General features: G+C 42.0%; 1 protein-coding gene across 1 annotated transcript in view; it reads left to right on the forward strand.

Annotated features, from left to right (window-relative positions):
* The window catches only part of LOC128703077 (uncharacterized), a 116,812-nt gene that overhangs the window by 20,078 nt on the left and 73,244 nt on the right, over positions 1 to 23,490 (forward strand). Inside the window, exons 8-26 of the mRNA XM_070103563.1 lie at positions 2,741 to 2,893; positions 3,532 to 3,724; positions 4,106 to 4,251; positions 5,473 to 5,591; positions 6,088 to 6,222; positions 6,657 to 6,870; positions 8,301 to 8,434; positions 8,780 to 8,946; positions 9,519 to 9,692; positions 12,073 to 12,182; positions 14,171 to 14,326; positions 14,752 to 14,880; positions 15,301 to 15,488; positions 16,017 to 16,199; positions 17,223 to 17,508; positions 17,887 to 18,028; positions 19,269 to 19,442; positions 20,854 to 21,032; positions 21,521 to 21,664. Of these exons, the coding sequence (XP_069959664.1) occupies positions 2,741 to 2,893; positions 3,532 to 3,724; positions 4,106 to 4,251; positions 5,473 to 5,591; positions 6,088 to 6,222; positions 6,657 to 6,870; positions 8,301 to 8,434; positions 8,780 to 8,946; positions 9,519 to 9,692; positions 12,073 to 12,182; positions 14,171 to 14,326; positions 14,752 to 14,880; positions 15,301 to 15,488; positions 16,017 to 16,199; positions 17,223 to 17,508; positions 17,887 to 18,028; positions 19,269 to 19,442; positions 20,854 to 21,032; positions 21,521 to 21,664 (3,126 nt within the window). The remainder of the gene's footprint in view (positions 1 to 2,740; positions 2,894 to 3,531; positions 3,725 to 4,105; positions 4,252 to 5,472; positions 5,592 to 6,087; positions 6,223 to 6,656; positions 6,871 to 8,300; positions 8,435 to 8,779; positions 8,947 to 9,518; positions 9,693 to 12,072; positions 12,183 to 14,170; positions 14,327 to 14,751; positions 14,881 to 15,300; positions 15,489 to 16,016; positions 16,200 to 17,222; positions 17,509 to 17,886; positions 18,029 to 19,268; positions 19,443 to 20,853; positions 21,033 to 21,520; positions 21,665 to 23,490) is intronic.

The following is a 23,490-nucleotide window of genomic DNA, read 5'->3' on the forward strand; positions in this document are numbered from 1 at the left end:
AACGTCTCCTCAAAGTCGTATTAGTTGCACTTGTGTCCTTTTACCTAACGTATTACACCATTCGTAAATAATTTACAAATGTTTCAATTTTTGGAAAAAGTGCCTGTGGACTGGAAGGCATTCTGGTTTGATTCACGGGAGGAGAAGCTCTAATTCCTTGGAACAAGAGCCCCTCGGCAGCATCAAGGTATATACTCCCCTTGAAGGGGACGAACAAGCTGTCAGTAGTAGCAAGTACAGCTTGGCTGCTTGACAGGGTAATAATACATGGTTAATCAGGGCTGGGTCTCTGTAAGAGGTTTGAAGGCCACGGTGGTGATGGTGGTTGTGGTGGTGGTGGTGGTGGTGGTAGTAGTTTGAGGTGGTAGTGGAGGCGGTTGCAATAGTGGTAGTGGTAGTTGTGGTGGGTGTGATCGCGGAAGTGGTAGTGGTGGTTGTTGATAATCAGTTAAATTATCTGAAAAAAAGTTATATATATATATATATATATATATATATATATATATATATATATATATATATATATATATATATATATATATATATATATATATATATATATATTTTTTTTTTTATTTATTTTATTATCACACCGGCCGATTCCCACCAAGGCAGGGTGGCCCGAAAAAGAAAAACTTTCACCATCATTCACTCCATCACTGTCTTGCCAGAAGGGTGCTTTACACTACAGTTTTTAAACTGCAACATTAACACCCCTCCTTCAGAGTGCAGGCACTGTACTTCCCATCTCCAGGACTCAAGTCCGGCCTGCCGGTTTCCCTGAATCCCTTCATAAATGTTACTTTGCTCACACTCCAACAGCACGTCAAGTATTAAAAACCATTTGTCTCCATTCACTCCTATCAAACACGCTCACGCATGCCTGCTGGAAGTCCAAGCCCCTAGCACACAAAACCTCCTTTACCCCCTCCCTCCAACCCTTCCTAGGCCGACCCCTACCCCGCCTTCCTTCCACTACAGACTGATACACTCTTGAAGTCATTCTGTTTCGCTCCATTCTCTCTACATGTCCGAACCACCTCAACAACCCTTCCTCAGCCCTCTGGACAACAGTTTTGGTAATCCCGCACCTCCTCCTAACTTCCAAACTACGAATTCTCTGCATTATATTCACACCACACATTGCCCTCAGACATGACATCTCCACTGCCTCCAGCCTTCTCCTCGCTGCAACATTCATCACCCACGCTTCACACCCATATAAGAGCGTTGGTAAAACTATACTCTCATACATTCCCCTCTTTGCCTCCAAGGACAAAGTTCTTTGTCTCCACAGACTCCTAAGTGCACCACTCACTCTTTTTCCCTCATCAATTCTATGATTCACCTCATCTTTCATAGACCCATCCGCTGACACGTCCACTCCCAAATATCTGAATACGTTCACCTCCTCCATACTCTCTCCCTCCAATCTGATATTCAATCTTTCATCACCTAATCTTTTTGTTATCCTCATAACCTTACTCTTTCCTGTATTCACCTTTAATTTTCTTCTTTTGCACACCCTACCAAATTCATCCACCAATCTCTGCAACTTCTCTTCAGAATCTCCCAAGAGCACAGTGTCATCAGCAAAGAGCAGCTGTGACAACTCCCACTTTGTGTGTGATTCTTTATCTTTATATATATAGTGGTATATATATATATATATATATATATATATATATATATATATATATATATATATATATATATATATATATATATATATATATATTTATATATATTATTTAGTGTGTATGTGTGTGTGCGCGCGTGCAAGACAAGCCACAGGGGGGTGGAAATCTTTAGCTCAAGTACTTTCACACTTCTCAGTGCGTCATCAGGAGCTATACAATGTTGCAAGGCAGCAACTGAAGCAGGGGAAGTTTTCTCAGTAGTGCTGTGCGAGTCTGCCACCTGCAGCAGCTTCTCTCAGAAGCTGCAGCAGGTGACAGACTCGCACTGTGTTACTCTGAGAAAACTTCCCCTCCTTCAGTTGCCACCTTGCAACATTGTATAGCTCCTGATGACGCACTGAGAAGTGTGAAAGTACAGAGGAACCAAAGATGCTAGTGTCACAAATGACTTTATTCATGAAAATAATTTTTATTCTTGTGAATAGTGACACTTTAAAACAGTTAGGTGCTTTATTGGTTAAAAAAATAAACTACGCAAACCAACACTAGCGTCTTCTAAACCACATTGACAGTGTCAGTTCCTGAGGTTTATATCAGGTGCCTTGATGTCTGGTGAAGGGGTCGTGACCCAGGGAATTAGACAAGACCTTCCCTTCTGTGGATGGATTCTGATTACTTTTCACTCCCAGGCAGGGATAGATCTACTCTGAAACTAATGAAGCTTAAGATTCAGGGCCCCTAATCCTGGAGGGGCCACAGAAGTCACTTTAGTCCACATTGCGTAAAAGTTTTGGGTTTACTGTACGAGAAGGGGTTGTGAAGGGGTCCCCATAACAGTTCAAACTTCAGGGCCCCAAAAATGTAGGTCCACCACTGCTCCCAGGAGTTGTTTGATCCCTACTGTAAAGTAATAATAATGTAATTAGAGCGAAATGAACTGAGCTCCAAAGAGAAAAAGGACAACATTGAAAATAGAGAAACAAACTGAGCCAAAGTTACTGAGATTACGTGAATATATCCTTGGTGCGGTAAATTTCTTTCATTTTTAGACTACGCGTTCAGCGCTTGATTATGATTATAATAATCTTTTATTTTTTTAGAGAGATATTGTGGGTGAGTGTCAGGTGGATTACGAGGTCCTGGGAGCTTCAGGCACGACTCTTGTCATTCAGAAGACTCGCCACATTCCCTCCTGCATCTCCCGCTCCTCTTCCACTTCCTTCGTCCAGGGTGTTCCCTATGCCTTCGTTGGTGTGAGTATTCCGTTCTGGTAACAGTGTTCGGAACCTCTTTTCCCTGTCTGGTTCCTTTGTGTCATTGTCTGATATCTATCACCATGATCAGTTTATCATGTGTTCATGTTTCTTATCCTTCATCTTGATAAGTAAGACGCAGGTGCAATAGTTAGGTAGTTTTATTCCGAAACGTTTCGCCTATACACTAGGCTTTTTCAGACGAGCACAGAGGAGTCTGCAGAAACAGTAAAGATGTGGAGACAATGTAATCAGTTCATCACCCTTGAAGACATAGTTTTGAGGTGGTCAGTCCCTCAGTCTGGAATAAGAGCTTTGTTCCATAGTCTGGAACATGTCTTACTTATCAACATGTCGGTATTGTTTTCCATTTTTATGCTTATTCATCAGGTAGCTTATACACTCGTCTGAATGAATGTCTGTTTTCATAAATCCCTGTTATTCTATTGCAATATCGTCCAAGTCCTTTAATTCTTCATTCGAAATTATATTTTTGGTTTTACGTCATCGTCATTACTATTATTATTTGATTCATCTTCAATTACTTCTCAATCTGTATTTTTTCTGAAATTCTGTTTCATAGAGCGTCTGATACTGTCCACTTTTCACTTTGACTTGAAATATTTGTGTTCTTCTAGGGTCTTCACAGGATACCACTGTTAAACAGCAGCAGCAAATGCATTCAGAAGATTGGGAAGGGTCTGGTGCAGGAGGCCAGCTGTCTAGAGGAACATCGCTTTACACCCTTCAGCACAGAACAAGGAGGCGTCATTACCACTGTCACTCAGAACCTCACCTTCACCAGACAGACATTCTCGCAGGTCAAAATGGGTGAGTAGGGCAATTCCTGAGACATCTAAACTTAGAGTGTTTTATTAGTCAGGGGGGAAATATCTCATGTTGCGAATGCTGTCACACGACTCTCTCTGTGATTGGTAACTACAGACATATTGGTGTTAAGTATATCCACCCACTTCCCAAACAAAATCATTAGATCACATTGTGTCTTCAACACTCCACTCCGTGAATTTTTTCGGGCACTGACATTGAGCATTCCACTCTTGGGTAGAAATTCCATCATCAATATCTGCTGATGCTAGCCGAGTGGTTAACGCGCTGGTCTGGGAGTTTTAGAACCTACTTGCCATGGGTTAAAAGCTCCACCCATTCCCTGATTTGAATAAGCATATTATTTTTTTATTCCATGTGCAGGCTCCGTGCATGGTCGGACGGACTTGCGCTATGATCATCACAATCACATTCATCTGGAGGGAATGACGTCTGTTCGCGTGGATGATGCTCACCAGTGGAGGACTCACGCTACTCTTCTTCTAGATCAGATCGCTGACAATATGAAGGTAGTAATAGAAACCATACCACGGGCGGGGGTAGAACCCGTGATCAGAGAGTCATGAAACTCCAGACCGATGCGGGTTCTATCCACGCCCATGGTATGGTTTGTTTGCAATCGTGTCATTACGATTTCGTGAGTTAAGGTAGTAATAGGAATAGTTATGACTTAATAATGATCGGGAAAAGTGGGTTGGGCAAATATTTTTGTTAGTTTGAGAAGGACCTGTTTAGTTCTCCTTTCTTATGTTCTTATGGAATAGACAGAAAGGCAGTTTAGTGGTCCCTTTCCAAATTGTGATTTGTGAAATATTCAAGCCTAGGTATTAATTTTGTCTTGGTGTATAAAGTCATTGTTGCTCTGTGTGGAAAATATACTTAACATATTTAACGGGAATCATAAATAAATGTTTAATTAGGCCCAATACATAATTTTAAGCTTATACAATAGTTTTTGTATGATAAATCATGTGGAACTGAACCTATAATAACCCAGTAAAGTTAATGTAGCTTATTTCCAATGGGATCTTTTGACGTGTTTATAAAGTAGAAGGATTTGAAGATTAATTATCCTTCGCAGATTCCGAGTTGAAACAAATCATCTCAGAGATGTGATCTTGATCATGTCATGTTTTAAGGCCACAGCATCTATGTTCCATCTATGTTATGTACCATGTAAAAATTTCTGTTTTGTTGGGTATTCAGGTAAGACATACATGTAGGCAAACACTAGGACATATATATTAGAAAACGTTTCGGTTCTGGGACCTTGTTCACTTCTGATCAGAAGTTATCAAGGTCCCAAGACCGAAATATTTTTTAATAAATTTGTCCTAGTGTTTGCTTCAATGTTTTTCTAAAATCAATTTGCTGGTATGTATTACCAATGTTTATACCAAGTCATACAAGCACTGATTAAGACATTAAGGAAACATTTTGGAACGAACGAACAAGCCACTCGTGACTTAAGAAATCGTAATGACACGATTGCAAATAAACCATACCCCCGGCCGGGATTGAACCCGCGGTCATAGTCTCAAAACTCCAGCCCGTCGCGTTAGCCACTAGTGACGAAACGTTTCCATCATGTCTTGATCAGCGCTTATGTGTTCTTTTAACCTATAAGAACATAAGAATGGAGGAACACTGCAGAAGGCCTACTGGTCCATACAAGAATTTATCGATCCCGCCATATCAGTTCCACTAACTAGTATTTACTTCCTGGACAGAACGAGGGAGTGGCCACAAATGCACCTCGGCTTTTCTTGGATTTAGTACAAGTTCTGCGTCACCTCGACTTCCATGAGCTGTGGGCCATCACAGAACAACGAAAATGGGGCCCCGAACGGTAACTTGTACACACTTTTCTCTTAATGAATGAGGCACTTGTGCAATGTTTTGCCAGCCAGTGGCTTCTTTAGTCCAATACGGAGAAAGGTGGATGAGGAGTTTGAGGTACTTAGGTACTTGAGGTACTTTTTATCAAGATTTTTGGACCGAACACATCTGCTTCAGGCTGAAGGACTGATTACCTCAAACTACTCCTCATCTTCCACGTTTCTCGTCATTAGACTGAAGAAGCCACTGGCCGGTGAAACGTTTCCTGAACAAAGATAACTAAATATTGCACAAGTGTCTCATTTATCAACTTGCCGGTTTTCTAAACCGACAAGTTACTCCATAAAATCAAGTGATCTCCCATGAGGATGGTGTTACGACCGATACGTCGTCGTAAGCTCTTCTCTCCTATTTGCGTTTTTTTTTTTTTTGTGTGTATTGTTCCAGTCATGGTACTGTGCCTTTTTGTTATTTTAGCTAATGACCTGTGTGGGTTCATGTTCCAGGTCAGTGTTCGAAGATGCCTTGCCTATGGTTGGTACTGGTGCCAGCGTGGGCGTCATGAGGGACCTAATGGTACAACATCAAGTCAATGATATCATCACCAACACTTGGCTCACCTCTCTCTCCTTCATACCCAGGTGTGTGCCTGTGTTTGTTTTCTCCCGTAATGGTATATTAGAAGACCGGTCTGCCCCATAACACTCGATGCAGTCATGTGTCACTGTTATCTGGAGTTTTAAGCAAGAGGTGTCAGGAAAGTTACCACAGTCAAAACATTTTGCGAAACGTTTCTTCTAATATGCCCTGAACTATACATTAAGCGTCTTTTTTCACATCTTGTTGGTATCACCAAACCATTTTTCAGTATTTCATGATCCATAACTTCCTCTGTTGCCGTGGTAATGTCTTCGGCTCTCTGCCTTTCTCTGTTACTATATCTCCAATATTCTGCTTTTCTTTGTGACTATATCTCTTACTGTTACTCTGTCGTCTAGGCATTGTCTCCACCTTGCTGTCTTTCTGTCATCATTACATTACACGCAACAGTATAAAATAAGACAATATAATCTAGGCCAGACCTGGACACCATAGTGGAAGCAGCACCCCTCCTGGAATCTCGACCTGTTCCAGCAGACGCCTTCCTTGGTGTAAGCTCGCTAGTACACTCTTACTGCCGCGATCATCCCTCCTGCAGTGTAGACCCACCTGTTCGCCGCGTTATGGATGCACTGCAAGGATTTGTAGCCTCTGGCTGCAGAGAGGAGACTTCTGAAGCCAAGATCCAGGTCAGTGTCTTACTGTTTCTTGATTCTGATTTATTGTATCATTGGTGTATTAAACTCGTATGGAATCTATAAACTCTTGGGAAATGGAAGGTGTAGAAGGTAATTTCAGTCTGACCCACGAATATGAGTGGCCCGTGTTCCTTTGATCAAGAACCCATCCCTGTCATTAAGAAACATTACTGTACTGTGTCTGCACTCTGAAGGAGAGGGGGAGATATATTCAGTTTTGGAACTGTAGTGTAGGCACACCTCTGGCAACACAGTGATGGAGTGATAATGAATGGTGGAAACGGACTGTGTGTTCGCAAAAAAAATGAGTGATCAGTTTCATTTCTACTTAACGGGAATGTTTCATCTCCTGATACAGTATATATGATATAATGGTTACAATTATAATCATAATTTTTAAAGGGGGTGGAGGGATATACCAGCAGAAGGCCTAAGTCACATGACCAAAAGCTCCAGCTGCGGGTCATCATTACTAATACCCGTGTCAGGAAACACTTGTCCTGTTTCCTGACAAACCTAACCTAACCTGATACAGTATCCTAACTGGTGAATAAGAAATTAATAATGTTTAAGAATATAACAATTTATAGTCGAATTTATTTCATTCAAACAAAAAAAAAATCATGTAATATTTGCCCAATCTCTACCACACTAATTATTCTTAAATATTCTAAAATATTCCCCCAACACAAGGAATCCTGAACTAAGAAAACGTAAGAGATTTTTCGTAGAGTTAAGGAACTTTGTAACTTAACCTGACGTCATCAGGCCAATTAGAATAATATACAGTGGATCCCCGCATAACGATTACCTCCGAATGCGACCAATTATGTAAGTGTATTTATGTAAGTGCGTTTGTACGTGTATGTTTGGGGGTCTGAAATGGACTAATCTACTTCACAATATTCCTTACGGGAATAAATTCGGTCAGTACTGGCACCTGAACATACTTATGGAGTGAAAAAATATCGTTAACCGGGGGTCCACTGTATATCTTTCATATAGTTGAAACAGAATAGAGCCTCCACAACTCCTTGTTAAGAATGATCCACTCTAAGAATAAGTAGTTTATTTTGACATGATACATAATTGTACAAAGGAATATACTGGATGTACATGTCAAAAGCCCCTTTGTGTGCAGAGCATTTCAGACAAACTTAATATTAACTTAAGAAAACGGATCATTATATGGACCTTAGATGAGTTACAGTGAGTACAAGATAATTAAGTTATTATAGGTAATGTTGTCAGGCTTCAATAAGTCTAGCAGAGAAGTGTAGTAGTAACTAATTACAGTTTTAAAATTAACTTATAAAAATTACATTATTACACACAATGGTACATCTTAAATTAATTTACAATATGGGATTATTACAGTGAAACAATGTAATACCTTGTACAAAAAAGATCCCTCTGCATAGGTTCTGATGGCACTGAAGGGGATCGGCAATGCTGGCTTAGCCGTGACAGAGAGCATTCCAGACAGTCTGGCCAAATGTTTCTCTGACCCTGTCAACGAGAATGAGATCAGACTAGGTGCTATTACTGCTTTCAGGTAAGATATATAGTATCTATTAGATATATGGCATCTATAAGAAATAATTCTTTCAACGCACCGGCCGTATCCCACCGAGGCAAGGTGGCCCAAAAGGAAAAACGAAAGTTTCTCCTTTTACATTTAGTAATGTATACAGGAGAAGGGGTTACTAGCCCCTTGTCACCTCTTATGACACGCATGACTTACGGAAGAAGAATTCTGTAAGATATTTGTTATATATAATCAAAAATATATCCACATTAGGGGGAGGGAGGCCGAGCTTCTATTAAACCTTCACTAATGATCGTCATTTGTTCAGTATTTAATAATAAGAAATAATTTCCTCCAATGTGTCTCCTGCAGACGGTTCCCGTGCAGTGTGTCGAGACAGCCATTGTTGACAGTGCTCAGGGACATGGCAGAGGACTCTGAGATCCGTATAGCTGCCTACCTCGAACTAATTAGCTGCTCTGACTTCCAGTTCATAAAGCTTGTCAAACACATGCTACTCTACGAGGAAGTTAACCAAGGTAGTATATAAGTATACAAAGTCGTATATGTATATAGAAAAATGTCTCTCAAAAATTCAATATCAAAATACCTTTGTTCTTCCAGCTAAGACTTATGCATTTGTTTTATTGTTTTTTCCTATTGTGGCCTAATGAAGCTTTTGCTAACACTTTTTTTATTTCTTTGGAAAAGAATACTGATTTTTTTTCATGTTTGACGCGATGCCATATCTAAAAGTTGTACAATACAAGTTTTTAAACTTGTGGGTTCATGAAGTGTGTGTGTGTATGTGTGTGTTTTTAAGGGCCGAAGTGTAGCTTTTTTAAAGATCTCTCGGTGTGTATATACACACACACACACCTCTTGACATATGTATGTACATACACACACTTCTTGATATACGTATACACACCTTGGTGTATATATACACGCACACACACACACCCTGGTGTTCAGTTTATTATGTGTTTCCAGAAGGAAACTGGAACGTGTCAGGGCTGTATTTGAATAAATGGTTGAGAAAACAGAAAAGTTGATAAACTTGTATGGGTATTTTTATTCTGGATAATGTTGTATTTATGTGCACTTTCAGTTGGGTCTTTCGTGTGGACTCATCTTCAGAATCTGAAAGAGACAGGTTTGCCATCCCGAGCGGAGGTTCAGGGGCTTCTCTCCAACCAAGAGATCTCCTCCAAGTACACCACCAGCGTCAGGAGGCTCTCCAGGAACATCGAATGGTCAGGCTTCTACGACGACCTCAATGTTGGTAAGTAACTTGTGTTAGGGGACTCCATTAACCCCTTAATCAGTGCCAGATTAATATGCAGGCAACTTGGGTCCTTTCCTTGTGGGGCCCTCCCCAACACACAAAAGAGCTCATACAAAGCAGAGTTATGAGCAGTTAAGGTGGGGGGGAAGATGAATACATACAGAAGTATAAAAGTCTGCAATGAAATTTTAGAGGTAGAAGGAAAGTTGCTTGCTCTGGAGTCACCACCCATCAAGGAAGGTTCCTTGATGTTGGTGAGGGGCTCTTGATTTAGGGAATTGGATCTGTGCTCCAGTTCCCCGAATTAAACCTGAATGCCTTCCACCCCCCCCCCCAGGCGCTGTATAATCCTCTGGGTTTAGCGCTTCCCCCTTGATTATAATAATAATAATCTGGAGTCACCAGCAACTCTACAGTGCTCATCACGGCATTATGCTGGGTGAGCACCCCAGCATAATGCCGTGATGAAAATCAAAGGTCTACCATACAGGAAGGGAGTCTTTTTTGTCAGTGCATTCTACCTGGGTAGCAGCCATTAGCATGATGTCACGCCCTGCTGCCACACTTCACAGTGACTCCTCAGTGCTCACATGGCTGCCATGGTGTGAGGAAGTGTTGCATTTTTGTCTTTCATCCACCCCGTCTTTTGTCCAGCATTCCCTTTGGTTTTTGGGACTATACATGTTTGATTATGGGTAAAAGGAAGTCTTTAACACATGAAACTATAGCTCAAATCATAAGGCTTCACAAAGCTGGGCAAAAGACGAAAGAAATAGTGGAGAATGTTGGTGTGTGTGAGCATTCAATAAGGAACTTGGTGCAGTGTTGCAAGACTGGTGGTGGTGTCGAGTTACCATCTGCCAAACCTTGGCCTGGCCCCTCCAAGAAGACGTATGTTCGTACCCTAACTGTGTTAAAGAAGCAGTTAGAAAGTAACCGCTTCTTTAACATAGCTAAGGTATGAACAGATATCTTCTTGGAGGGGCCAGGCCAAAGTTTGGCAGACGGTAACTCGACACCACCACCAGCCTTGAAACGCTGCACCCAGTTACTCGCTGAACACTTACACACACCATCATCCTCCACTATTTCTTTCGTCTGGTGCCCAGCTTTGTGAAGCCAAATGATTTGAGCTATAGTTTCAGGCGTTAAAGACTTCCTTTTACCCACAATCAAACATGTATAGCCCCAAAACCAAAGGGAACCCTGGACAATAGATGAGGTGGATGAAAGACAAAAGTACAACACTTCCTCTCACCACAGCAGCCATGTGAGCAATGAGAAGTCACTGTGAAGTGTGGTGGCAGGCCATGAGATCAGGCTAACAGCTGCTACCCAGCAGAATACACCGACGAAAATAGACACCCCTGTATGGAAGGCCTTTGATTTTCATCTCAGCATTATGCCAGGGTGCTCACCCAGCATAATGCCATGTAAATAATGCACTGTAAATCCAGCAGGCGTGTGTGAGCGTGTTTGATAGGAGTGAATGGAGACAAATGGTTTTTAATACTTGACGTGCTGTTGGAGTGTGAGCAAAGTAACATTTATGAAGGGATTCAGGGAAACCGGCAGGCCGGACTTGAGTCCTGGAGATGGGAAGTACAGTGCCTGCACTCTGAAGGAGGGGTGTTAATGTTGCAGTTTAAAAACTGTAGTGTAAAGCACCCTTCTGGCAAGACAGTGATGGAGTGAATGATGGTGAAAGTTTTTCTTTTTCGGGCCACCCTGCCTTGGTGGGAATCGGCCAGTGTGATAATAATAATAATAATAAAAATCCAGCAATAGCTTCCCCCATCACCACTAATCAAACTTCCATAAAGAATTCATCCATACCCAAAAACTACTGAAGATTTCTTGTACCTAAGGAAAGAGCGAGAGAGCATTAATCATTCCCCAACTGAACAGTTAACCTCCAGGCCAGGTATTCCTCAGAATGCAGACCAGCCAGACAGTGTGTGTGTGTGTGTGTGTGTGTGTGTGTGTGTGTGTGTGTGTGTGTGTGATTCTAAAGATAACATACTGAGGATTATCTGGTGTATGAAAAGTAATTGATCCCACAACTCGAAATGTTAGTGGATAAGTGTGAGATGGAGACGCCCATTGTTTACAGTGTAATGAAGCAGGGAATGAGGAAAAGAGATCAGAGGGCTTTGGTTTATTGTGGGAAGAGAATTACAGGATTCTGGTGCTATGAAATGCATGTTCTAGAATCAGTGACCAGCCTCAAAACATCGACTAGTTCTTTTCTGGTAATTTTATTATGAAATTGCACCCACAGTTTCCTTTGACTTTCAAAGCTTGTCTTAGCCTGCTGTGCATGCTCTATACATTACATGGTAGAATTGTGTTAATGATAAAATGTGTTTATCGGCAGGAGGAGCAGCAGATATCAATGTTGTGTTCTCCCAGAAGTCTTACATCCCCCGCTCGGCAACCTTCAACTTTACCGCTGATCTCTTCGGACACTCCCTCAATCTTCTGGAGGTAACGCATGCAGTCTCTGTTGGTACACTTACCTATATAGGCATTGAGCCTTCGGTTACAGTGTTAGTCATGACATTATGCCAGGTGAACACCCCAGCATAATGCTGTGATGAAAATCAAAGGCCTACCATACAAGGGGGGGACTTTTTTCATCAGTGCAATATGCCAGGTAGCAGCTGTTAGCATGACATCACGGCGTGCTGCCACACTCCACAGTGACTCCTCAGTGCTCACGTGGCTGCCATGGTGAGAGGAAGTGTTCCACTTTTGTCTCTCATCTGCCCCATTTTTATGTCCTGTATTTCTTTCGGTTTTGGGGCTATACATGTTTGATTATGGGTAAAAGGAAGTTTTTAACACCTTAAACTATAGCTCAAATCATAGGGCTCCACAAAGCTGGGCACCAGACGAAAGAAATAGTGGAGAATGTTGGTGTGTGCAAGCAATCAGTGAAGAACTGGGTGCAGCGTTTCAAGGCTGCTGGCGGTGTCGAGTTACCGTCTGCCAAACCCCAGTCTGGCCCCTCAAAGAAGACATCTGCTCATACCTTAACTGTGTTAAAGAATCAGTTAGTGTTCACCTAATATAACTGCTGGAGAATTGAAAGAAAAGAACCCACATCTTCCCTCAGAAGATGTGGGTTCTGTTAACAGCTCTTACAGAGGTGTCTGAAAGAGCTGTTAACAGATGTGTGTCAGAACTGGGCTACAGTAGTCACCACCAGCTTAAGAAATCGATCCTCTCCAAGCCACAGAAGAAATGTAGGCTGGATTATGCAAAGAAATATCTTCACTGAACTCCTTAACAGTGGTATGAAGTACTTTGGAGTGATGAAGCAACCTTCACTGTCACCTGTAACCATGGTGGACATGTGTACGGGCCCAGAGGTAGTGACCTGCTAGACCCACACTACACATGTGGGACCACCAAACACCCAGACTCATTCATGGTTTGGGGGTGTTTCAGCGCTCAGAGTGTTGGTGAACTCACTGTGTTTCCCAAAAACCAGTATATGAACCAATATAATTACCTGGAGTTATTGTATGACAATTTACCTGAGGTGTTTGACAGATGTGGGGCTAAGATTTTTATGCAGGATGGTGTACTGTGTCATACTGCCAGATCTGTAGTTCTGTGGCTTAAGGACTGTGAAGTGAAGTTCTTTAATGATTGGCCAAACAATTTCCCAGACTTAAACCCTATTGAGAACGTCTGGTCAGTAGTGAAACGAAGTTTACTGGGAAAGGATATCAACTCCATCCCACGGCTGGGGCTGCTCTACATGAGGCATGGAATAATATACCGCCCCCAAACCCTCAAGAATTTGTGTGAGAGTCTTCCTACATGGCTGAGGGATGTGATTAAGCGTAAAGAATGCAGCACCAAGTATTAAAACCTCAGTAAGTGTGCAAATATCTATATTATCATCTTTCATTGTATATATTTATGTTTTGGTACATGTGTGGGGGAGAGGCGGCATAATGCCATGACTAGCACAGTATATGCGCAATATTACGTAGTTCTGATATCTGTACAAGTTAAAGTGTTCAGGAATATGAATGTGTAAATATGTTTTAGCAAAAGGTTAGAGTTAGTGTCCTACTGTTTGTGTTTTTGTCAAAAAATGAACGAGGATTTTTCGATCTACCCTCGTAAAATGTATTTTCCTGGTCTTTTAAATAATAAGTCTGGTGGCCTGGTGGTTAACGCTCTCGCTTCACACGGTGAGGGCCTGGGTTCGATTCCCAGCCAGAGTAGAAACATTGGACGTGTTTCTTTCCACCTGTTGTCTATGTTCCCCATCAGTAAAATGGGTACCTGGGTGTTAGTCGACTGGTGTGGGTCGCATCCTGGGACACTGACCTAAGGAGGCCTGGTCACAGACCGGGCCGCGGGGGCGTTGACCCCCGGAACTCTCTCCAGATAAACTCCAGATAATGTCAGGTTAGAGATTTGTAATATGGAGAGTGACATGATTGTTTTAACAGATTGGAGCGCGGGTGGAAGGGTGGGACCGCTATGCTGACAGTATCTTCAAGACTATGGCTTCTAGCCACGATCCTCCCAGCATCAACAATCCTAAGGTTCTTGGACTCATCGAACAGGCCGGCAAACAGTCCCAGTATCTCGAGAAGGATGCTGAGGTAATGGAATGTTTGGGAGACTGTGATTACTTACTTGTGATTAAGAGTAGAAATTTGCTCAAATTATTATGTATTATATATAATATTGTTTATAAGAAATTATTGCAATTAGTATGTCCAACTTCACCATCAAAGAAGAAAAAATAAGCTTTCAGCATCACTTCATTAGTGTGATTCTGTTCTTCCAGTTTAAAGGACGAAGAATATTTATTTTGTTAGTGTGACATTGTTTTTTTTCAGTAAGAACACTGCTCAGTTTTCGTATTACCCATATGTTGGAGGGTGTATATAAGCCTTTAACTGTATACTGTATAGTTAGTTCTCAATTTTACAGAAAAAAGTTTTGTTTATGTGCGCTATTCAAGCATTGGTATGTGTTTATAGAGTGCAAACATTGACTGACTCCACCATTTTGTAATTTTCAGTTGTCTGTACACATGAAGACTTTTGGCAGCGAAATTTACTACCGTCATCTTCACGGGATGCCTAAGATCATGGAGGCTGTGAGCACTCTCAACCCCGCACACAGGATCCGTCGACTTAATCAGGGGGAGGTATGGTGACCTACCCATTTTACCCCTTCACTTCCATTTCCTGCCTTCCCTTTCCCCTTCCCTACATTCCATTCCCCTTCTTCCCTTCTCTATTGCTCCCTTATTGCTTCACATTGAACAGCACCGAGTACATTCTTTAAAGTTTGAAGGGTAGAAGCTAGATTGTTGATGCGTGATCCAATTTCTATAACCATCACTGTATGAAAGCAGTACTACCAGCTGCCCAGTGGATTGTTGAACAGAGGCAGAGAGGTTGTATGCACGGGAGCAGAAGTGTATTTACACAGAGAGGTGTACATCTTGCTAAATATAGGCTAAGGTTTTACTCTAATCCCTAATTGCCTGTTTCAAAACGTGTTAGCATCATGTTAACAATAGTGAAGCAATCTGAATACCACTTAATATTTTTTGAATCTCCAGGCTATCAACATGCACAAGTCGTGGTTGGCAGCGGAGTCGGCGTTCATAGTGCCTACCACGGCTGGGTTGCCACTGAATCTAAGCCTCACTGCCAGCGTTGCCCTGGATATCCACGCCAGCGGCAACATTGACATCGCTTCCTTCTTCTCCACGGGTCGTGGAGGCATCAGTGGAAAACTCAAGCCTAGGTGGGGACTGTTGTTGGTATTGTGCAGTTCTATGAGAATGCGTTTGTTTCATGTTTGGTGGGCGGAGGATCAAGCCTCCACCAGTACTGTTTCTTTCCACATCAGCAGTCTCCCACCAAGGTGAGGAATGACCCCCCCCCCCCCCAAAAAAATAAAAAAATATTGTCATTCGCTCGTAAGGTCTTATGTTCTTAATGTAAATACTTAAAGTGAAGGCAAGAGGTTTTTATGACTTGACATGCTGAAGTGTGAGCATTTGCAAAAGGATTCGGGAAAATGGTTAACCAGACTTGAGTCCTGGAGGTGGTAAGTACAGTACGTGCACTCCAAAGGAGAGATTAGGATGTTGTAGTTCTGAGGGCCATCTGAACTTTGATATCAACACAATCCTGGCGAAACAGCGATTGACCAAATGATGGTGAATGTGTGTCCTCAATTTTGGGTCACTCGACCTTGGTGGGAGATGGCCCACGTGTTAAAAACTAATAAAAATAGCAACACAAACTGACAATATTATTTTTCTCACAGTGTGGGAGTAGAGGTGGTGGGGTCGATGCTTGTGGATGGTCACGCTGCTCAATCTGGAGCTCAACTGGTAGCAACATTGCACTCTTCCACTGTTGTAGATGGCAGATTTGAAGTCAGTGGCTCTGAGAATATCTGGCTGGATGTCAAGTTGCCCAGGGACAAGATTGACATCATGAACATGACGTGAGTTAGAGATCGAGAGATCAAGATTGATCGATCTCGTGGTTGTGTTCTACAAAGTTTTCATTATTTACGTTATTTTAGTTATTTTACTAAAGTAATTTCAGTTTTTTTTCCCACAACTTTATCTATAATTTTTCGTAGTAAAATTAGCAGACGAAGGATCGAGCTTCAAACACTTCTTGTGTTTAATAACCTACCTGGCTTCAATATTTCATATAAAGTATAACTACGACTACCTCTACTTGGACTACATCTCACTCATAGCCTATATATACCCTCTGTGTCCATGTATTGTTTATAACAGCTTGACAAAGCTCCTGGAGAGCGAAACGTTGCCACAATAAAATGCCACATTAGATGCACTTGTGTCCTTTTACTTAATACATTGTCGGTAATTCTGTAAATATTAATGTGTTAAATACATCTCATTTTTATTGGTAATAAATTTGCATCTGCAATAATCTCTAATCTTAATTTTGTTAAGTATGGAATTTTTAATGTAGACCATTCTTAAAACATTCATCTTACAATCGTAGAAACTTGGGTTCGATTCCCTGGTGATCAGAGACTTTTAGACAAGTTTTGTTGTATCTTATGTCTGTGTTCACTTCTTGTCCGTCCCTTTAAGGGTGGTTCCTTGATGCTATTGAAAGGCTGTTGATGGAATAGGATCAAACCCGATTACCTCCTATTCACCAGACATTGTATAATCCACACGGGTTTATCCCTTCCCATGAAAAAGATAACGTAGCCATTAGTAGGTACATACATGATAGCCAACTGTGAATGTCAATCTAGGAAAGAACAAAACCTTTAATATGCTACACAACTTAGTGTAATCCAGATATTCTCCTGTTAACCCTTCTTTGGAGGCCTAGTTCCTAGGCCTTTAGCATATCCTTGCATTTAAATGCTACTATCCACAGGATGGATGCGAGGTGCATAATAAATTAACCACTTTGGCTGAAAGAGCTATATTCTTGGGTTATCTGGGGTTAACATTAAGAATATTTTCTTGGGCAGGACGAGTTTGATTCTGGTTCATGGGTCAGCCGAGGCTGGGGTCGAGAGATCTCGGGAGGTAGTGGAAGGTGTGACTAGCGATCGTATGGAATTGGTTGGCTGCTCAGACTACGAACAACAAGTGGGTTCCAAACTCTGCTGGAACCTACAGTATCCTAATGCCTCGAGGGCGCCGCAGAGTCCCTTCTACCCGCTGACTGGACCCTCTCAGTTCCAGTTGGTCCTACACAAGACTGATCCATCCCTAACCACCTACCAGCTGAGATATACCTGGGAGAGACGCCCTGTAAGCAAACATTCATCACTTATCCTTAAGCTGTTCTGTAATAAATGCTATAATGACAGTCACAAGTAGTCCATAAAGAGTAAATGAAAGCTGGATGATGGTTCGACCCATCCTGGGCCAAGTTGCATCTTGATAATGGTCCAGGATGAACCATTTATGGGTAACTTGTGAATTGCTCCAGCCACATTATTGCGATAAAAATGTTGTGTGTGTGAGAAAGTTGAGAGCTTCTGTGCCACATTTCACTCACCAGCCAGAATGTAATTTCGAGAAATGGAAAAAAATATTTCTAATTCTGCTTGTAGCTAACACATCTTGCAAATTTCATGGGCCCAGTGGGTGTGTGTACATAATTTCACGTTATGTTTGGGATTTCAGGATTATCGAACATTCCTGCTGTCAGTGAACACGCCAGGGACCACCACCCCTCGAGAACACAGCGTCAGATACAACGTAAACTTCAGGTCGCAGAACATCTACCTTGATCTCCACTCGCCGAAAACAAACGTGTCAGCCAGAGGTTAGAAAAAATAGTCAAGAAGAAATTGTGAAAGGGAGAACAAGATAATAGATTTATTAAACAGAACCAAGTTACATTATTATTATTATTATTATTATTATTACGTATTATTACTATTGTCTGACTGTTTTTTGAGTTATAATAGGTAATTTACACACGTGTTACTATCATTATCATTTAGTCCACGACAGGATTCGAACCTGCAAACTCGACATCAGTATACACAGTATTTTATCCACACATCCAGACTCCCGAGAGACAATGTTTGTATATAATTTCGCCTGTTTGTAAATTGTTAAGCAAGTGTTACTATGCATGATAATTTGTGTAACTGTACCTAAATAAACTTTCTTACTTGTTAATATCAAATTTGAAGTAGCTTTAATTAAACACAAATATGCTTTCAAAATTGCAAATTCTTTATCATTGTCTGTATTTCTACCAAATTTCAAATTCTTGCAAAGCCAGTGGAAACGTAATGTTATCACATTTACCCTGAAGACTCTCCTTCCTCGGATTAAGGTCATGTGACCTGACTCTGGACACGTGAAATCTCTCCGTGTTTAAACCTCATCACCTGAGTATTTTTATTCTGCTGAAGAGGGCCTCATTGTGAGGTCGAAATGTACAGAACTGTGTAATTAGACAGTTATGCTCACTTTAGTACATTTATTGGGGAAACGTTTCACTATGAGTGGCGTCTTCAGAGACATTATCAGTTTCACCACTCAGGGCGAAACGTTTTCTCAGTATCTTTAACTACATTTTTTTACCATTTACGTTCTCTAGTACTTGAGTATTTTTTGAACATACCTACGTGTGTGTATGTGTATACTCGCCTAGTTGTGGTTGAAGGGGTCGAGTCACAGCTTCTGGCCCCCTCGTCTTCACTGGTTGCTACTGTGCGTGTGTGTGTGTGTGTGTGTGTGTGTGTGTGTGTGTGTGTGTGTGTGTTTTATTGTGTTGTTTTTCATTTTGTTGTTCTTGATTACTTTCTTGTTTTCTTATCTTTTGTTTGTCTTGTCTTTCATTTTGTGTTGTGTGTATGGGGTAAGGTAGGCATACAGCCCCAAAAAATAACTGGAGTGTTGTGTATCCCCGAATCTCACTGAGGATTTCTTTAGCTTCGTGAAGATAACAGAACCCATTTTAAATGTTGTTTAATAATTAATGCTTGGGTTTGTGCCATTGTTCAGCTTTTATTACAAATCGTGAAGAAATACAATGTTTACTTGTTCAGGACGGTACATATGGACGAACATCGACAAACGGGTGGATCTGAATCTTGCCATCAACAACCACGACACTGCCACCTTGTCAACTGGCCTCTCTTCCTACAGCAAGTCTGGCAGAGACGTCTTCACCCCCATCTTCACCCTCGCCTGGCTAGAGAAGGATATCCTTAAGGTCACAGGTAATCCCCTAGGCGCAAACAAAGATTTGTCACTTGAGTATTTAAGCAATTATAATCTCCCCAGAGATTCTACCAATATCCATGTTGATAACTCTTGTGCCAAGAGGTAGACGGGGTGCTGCCCAGCCTGCCGAGTCAACCTCCACTTATTACACTGTTTAGCTTTTGTTCTCACTGAGTAATTATCATACAGAATAAAGTAGCAGCAAACTAATGATGTATCTAATTTAGTAAAAAATTGTAACCCATTTTTTCCATGCTGAACACCTCAAATAACCTCTCCAGTTCTCCCGGCTTTATTATCGTCTCTGTTTTCGGCTGAAGAAGCCTGCAAAACAGTAGAAACTTTTGGCATTAAAGAGTTTTAACCTAATATCTTTATTATATACCCCATACCCATGATGTGGGCGATAGTCAAAAGATAATCTAGGCACATAAGAGGCCCAGGAACTACCTGGACCTGGAGTTTAAATGGAGAGGGCTTCGGGGGTCAACGCCCCCATGGCTCGGTCCGAGACCAGGACTCATGGTGGGTCTGATCAACCAGGCTGTTACTGCTGGCCGCACGCAAACTGACGTACGAACCACAGCCCGATTGGTCAGGTACTGACTTTAGGTGTCTGTCCAGTGCCTTCTTGAAGATAGCCAGGGGACTGGTGCTGTTTCTTGTATAAGTGAACATGATGGAAAGAATAGACTCAGAAGTGTCCCTGTTTGCAGAAGATGTGATGTTAATGAGGAGAATTCAATCGGAGGAACACAAGACAGGACTACAGAGGGATATAGACAGGGTGCAGGCCTAGTAATATCCCCTTGGGTCCCGGATACTTGTTGTGTTGTCTCTGTGTGCTCGTGGCACCCCTGCTTTTCATTGGGGGAATGTTGCATCTTCTGTCGAGTTTTTTTGCTTTTCATAGGGAGTGGTTTTCATGTGAAAATTAGTGGCAATGAACTGTTTACATGTTTATATCTGCCTACAGCAGTAATGAGTTATTTATGAATTCAGTCACGAAAAAAATTAGTGTAGCTTATATGTGGTTTTGAATTATTGATATTGCCTTGTGTTTTAGGAAGGTAGGGCTGAATTTATACAACTTAAGTAGTTATGAGTTATTTACAACAGGCAAGGTCAAGGTATTTTTTCCAGTATGGCTGGTAATATATCCCGCATGTACAATAGGCCTAGTGTCTAATCGATATGTGCCTACGACAAAATAGTAACTAACTGTGGATAAACTACTTTAATATATCTTGAATATGAGTTGGAAATTGTTCTAATCACCGTTTTGTTGCCTTTCCATCATATTTGTCACTGCTGTACTTCAATAATGGAGTCCTTTCCCCATACTCAACTCTGTGGTTGCTGAGGTCGAGTATCTGGTACCGTTCTCACTGTTTACTATGTTTGCAGGTGTAATCGACCTGCGACAGAAGCAGGGAGCAAGGTTGTACGTGGTGGACATGCAGGTCAACTACCAGGTGCCAGACGAGGGAGGGACATGGCAATCTGCCACAGGAACTATCAAGGGTGACCTCAGTGACAAGGGCTTCGTGAGAGAAGCCAAACTGGACGTAGTCTACAGTCCCACGGTATTTATACTCTATCATCATAAAAATATAAGAAAGGAGGAGCACAGCAGCAGGCCTACTGGCCCATGTCTCAGATAGGTTGTAACATATTTATGAAGCGAGAATCGTACACTGATTGGTAATAGATAATCATGGCTGTTAGGTTAAAGGACATAAGTGCAACTAATGTGATAATTTATTGTGGCAAAGATTCACTCTCCAGGAACTTTGTCAAGCCGTTTGGTAACAGCTTGACAAAGCTCCACATAGGATGGATATGTGGTGGACGATAGTGACTAGTTTATTGTGCACCTTGTTTCCATCCCGTGGACGGTAGTGGCTAGTTTACTGTACCCCTCATATTCATCCAGTGAACAGTAGCACAAGAGCATATGGATACAGAAAAGACCTGGGGACTAGGGCTCCAAAAGGGGCCAAGAGGAACACATCTGGATAAGTAAAATATCTACAATTTGACGAAAGCTAAAAAGTGTTTCCTGGTGTGACAGGTGGGAGCCGCGGAAGAGAATATAAGAATAGACTACAGAGAGGCCAACTCCTCGACAGTGTCTGACATCAAGTTTGATCGAACCTGGCGCTGCTTCTTCTCCCAGTTCCCTAACCTCAATGTCAAGGGCCAGTGGCTTCATAGGGTGAGTTGATTATTATATTATTATTATTTTATATATTTTTTGTTATGTAGTGATGAAGTCCACCTCAGAAGTGGATAAAAAGGCTTCTAGAAAAAAACGATCGAGTTTCTTCCTGAAGCAATTTGAATATTCTACTGCCCCTACCAACCCACCTTTTATTTTTTGTTTTCATATATTTTTATTTTTATATTTTATACATTTTTATTTTTAGTGTAAACATGCTATGGAAATTTGTCTGGACTTCCTCCTTGTGAGCTGCTTACCCTAGCAAGCACTGTTTACCCTAGCAAGCACTGTTGACAGACACCCTGAGATTAGACATCCCAGTCTCACAAGTGGCTTATGTGACACATTTCCATATGCAACTGATCTTGCAAGAAATTCCTAACCATATGCACGAATGAAGGACAGACTCACTTGGTGGTGTAGAATATGCCACCTCACACCCCCTAGACTCAACCCCAGCAACTTAGTCCTCTGGTCGCTCACCTTTAGGAAACCATGTGCAGTGGAGGACTTATTCTGCAAGCATTCAGATAGTATTAGTATCCCTGCCTGCATTTCGGATATCCCTGGTAATGGGTATTCCTTAAGCAATATCTATGCAGTGACAGTAGCTTCTAGACTAATACTTAAGAGGAGATGTCCGTACATACTGATCTTTGGGCGTCCGTCTGCTCAAGACCCGCAGATCAACTAAACTCACATTTCCCCAGAATATCATTGGCCAACTAAAGCTGAGAGAAATGAAAGGTATTGTCTTGCTTGGTCAGAGATATTCGGGTGGGTGTAGGTAATCCTTTATTCAGGTACAATATAATAAATGCTCCTAGCTGCAAAGAGACAAAACACACAAATTAGGATGCACAACCTGATGTTGTGAGTACACATTGTACCTCCTAGTCCTGATATATCATTAACTGACACGGTATGGACAGAAATCTATAGTGGGTGTGCATTGCCCTCCCCTGCATAATATGACTATTAACTTGTGTATTAGGGAGGTAATGTGTGTTCCGTCGGCCTCACGCTCTCTTTGTTTACTCGCATGTTTCTCCGCCTCACCTACAGGCGGCACACTGGTGCTGCTGACCCACCGAATTTGACTTGCTCTGTCACCCCATCTCCATCCCACATCCCCCCCAGTTTTCAGCAGGACACTCATCACTCTGTGACATAATCCCGTAGGTACACTGGCGGATGTCTGTTTCTGCATGGTCTTGGAGGTGGCAATATGGGAGTATGTTGTGCAACGGTCTGGCTGGGTGCTGGCTCTTGTGCTTGTGGGAGTGCCTGGTCTGTATGCTCCATGGGTGGTTCTGGGATTGTCGCTGTGTCGTGCAACTGTGGGGGTGTGGTCGCTGCTTCGCCACTGGGTACCTGAGGCAGCTCACCATTCAGTGCTGCACTACATGCTGGCATGGGTAGGGTGTTGGGAGGCGGGGCAACCGGGTATGGTGATAGCGAGGGCTGGATGGCATTGGCCAGCCCCTGAATGTGGTGCAGGAACCGCTGATTGCACAAAGTAATCCGTCCCGAGCCATCCACTTTGACCAAGTACTGGTCATATGGCTTCAACTTCACTACCACACCGGTCTTGTCCCATCTAGTGCTGTGATTCCCAGTTTGATTTTGCACAATCACTCGAATACCGGGCGCTAAGGGGGGAAGCTGCCAGGTGTGGTGCTGTAGATCATAGACTTGTTTGACGAATCTTAGCTGGAGGGCCTCTTCTTGCATGCCCCACATTTGATGCCACATGGGGTGAATCAATGAGTTGGTGAACACCTGCGTTCCCGGAGCAATGGGTAGCAGATCCCGAAGAT

This window comes from Cherax quadricarinatus, chromosome 86 (assembly GCF_038502225.1).
Source record: "Cherax quadricarinatus isolate ZL_2023a chromosome 86, ASM3850222v1, whole genome shotgun sequence".
In the NCBI taxonomy this organism is placed as follows: Eukaryota; Metazoa; Arthropoda; class Malacostraca; order Decapoda; family Parastacidae; genus Cherax; species Cherax quadricarinatus.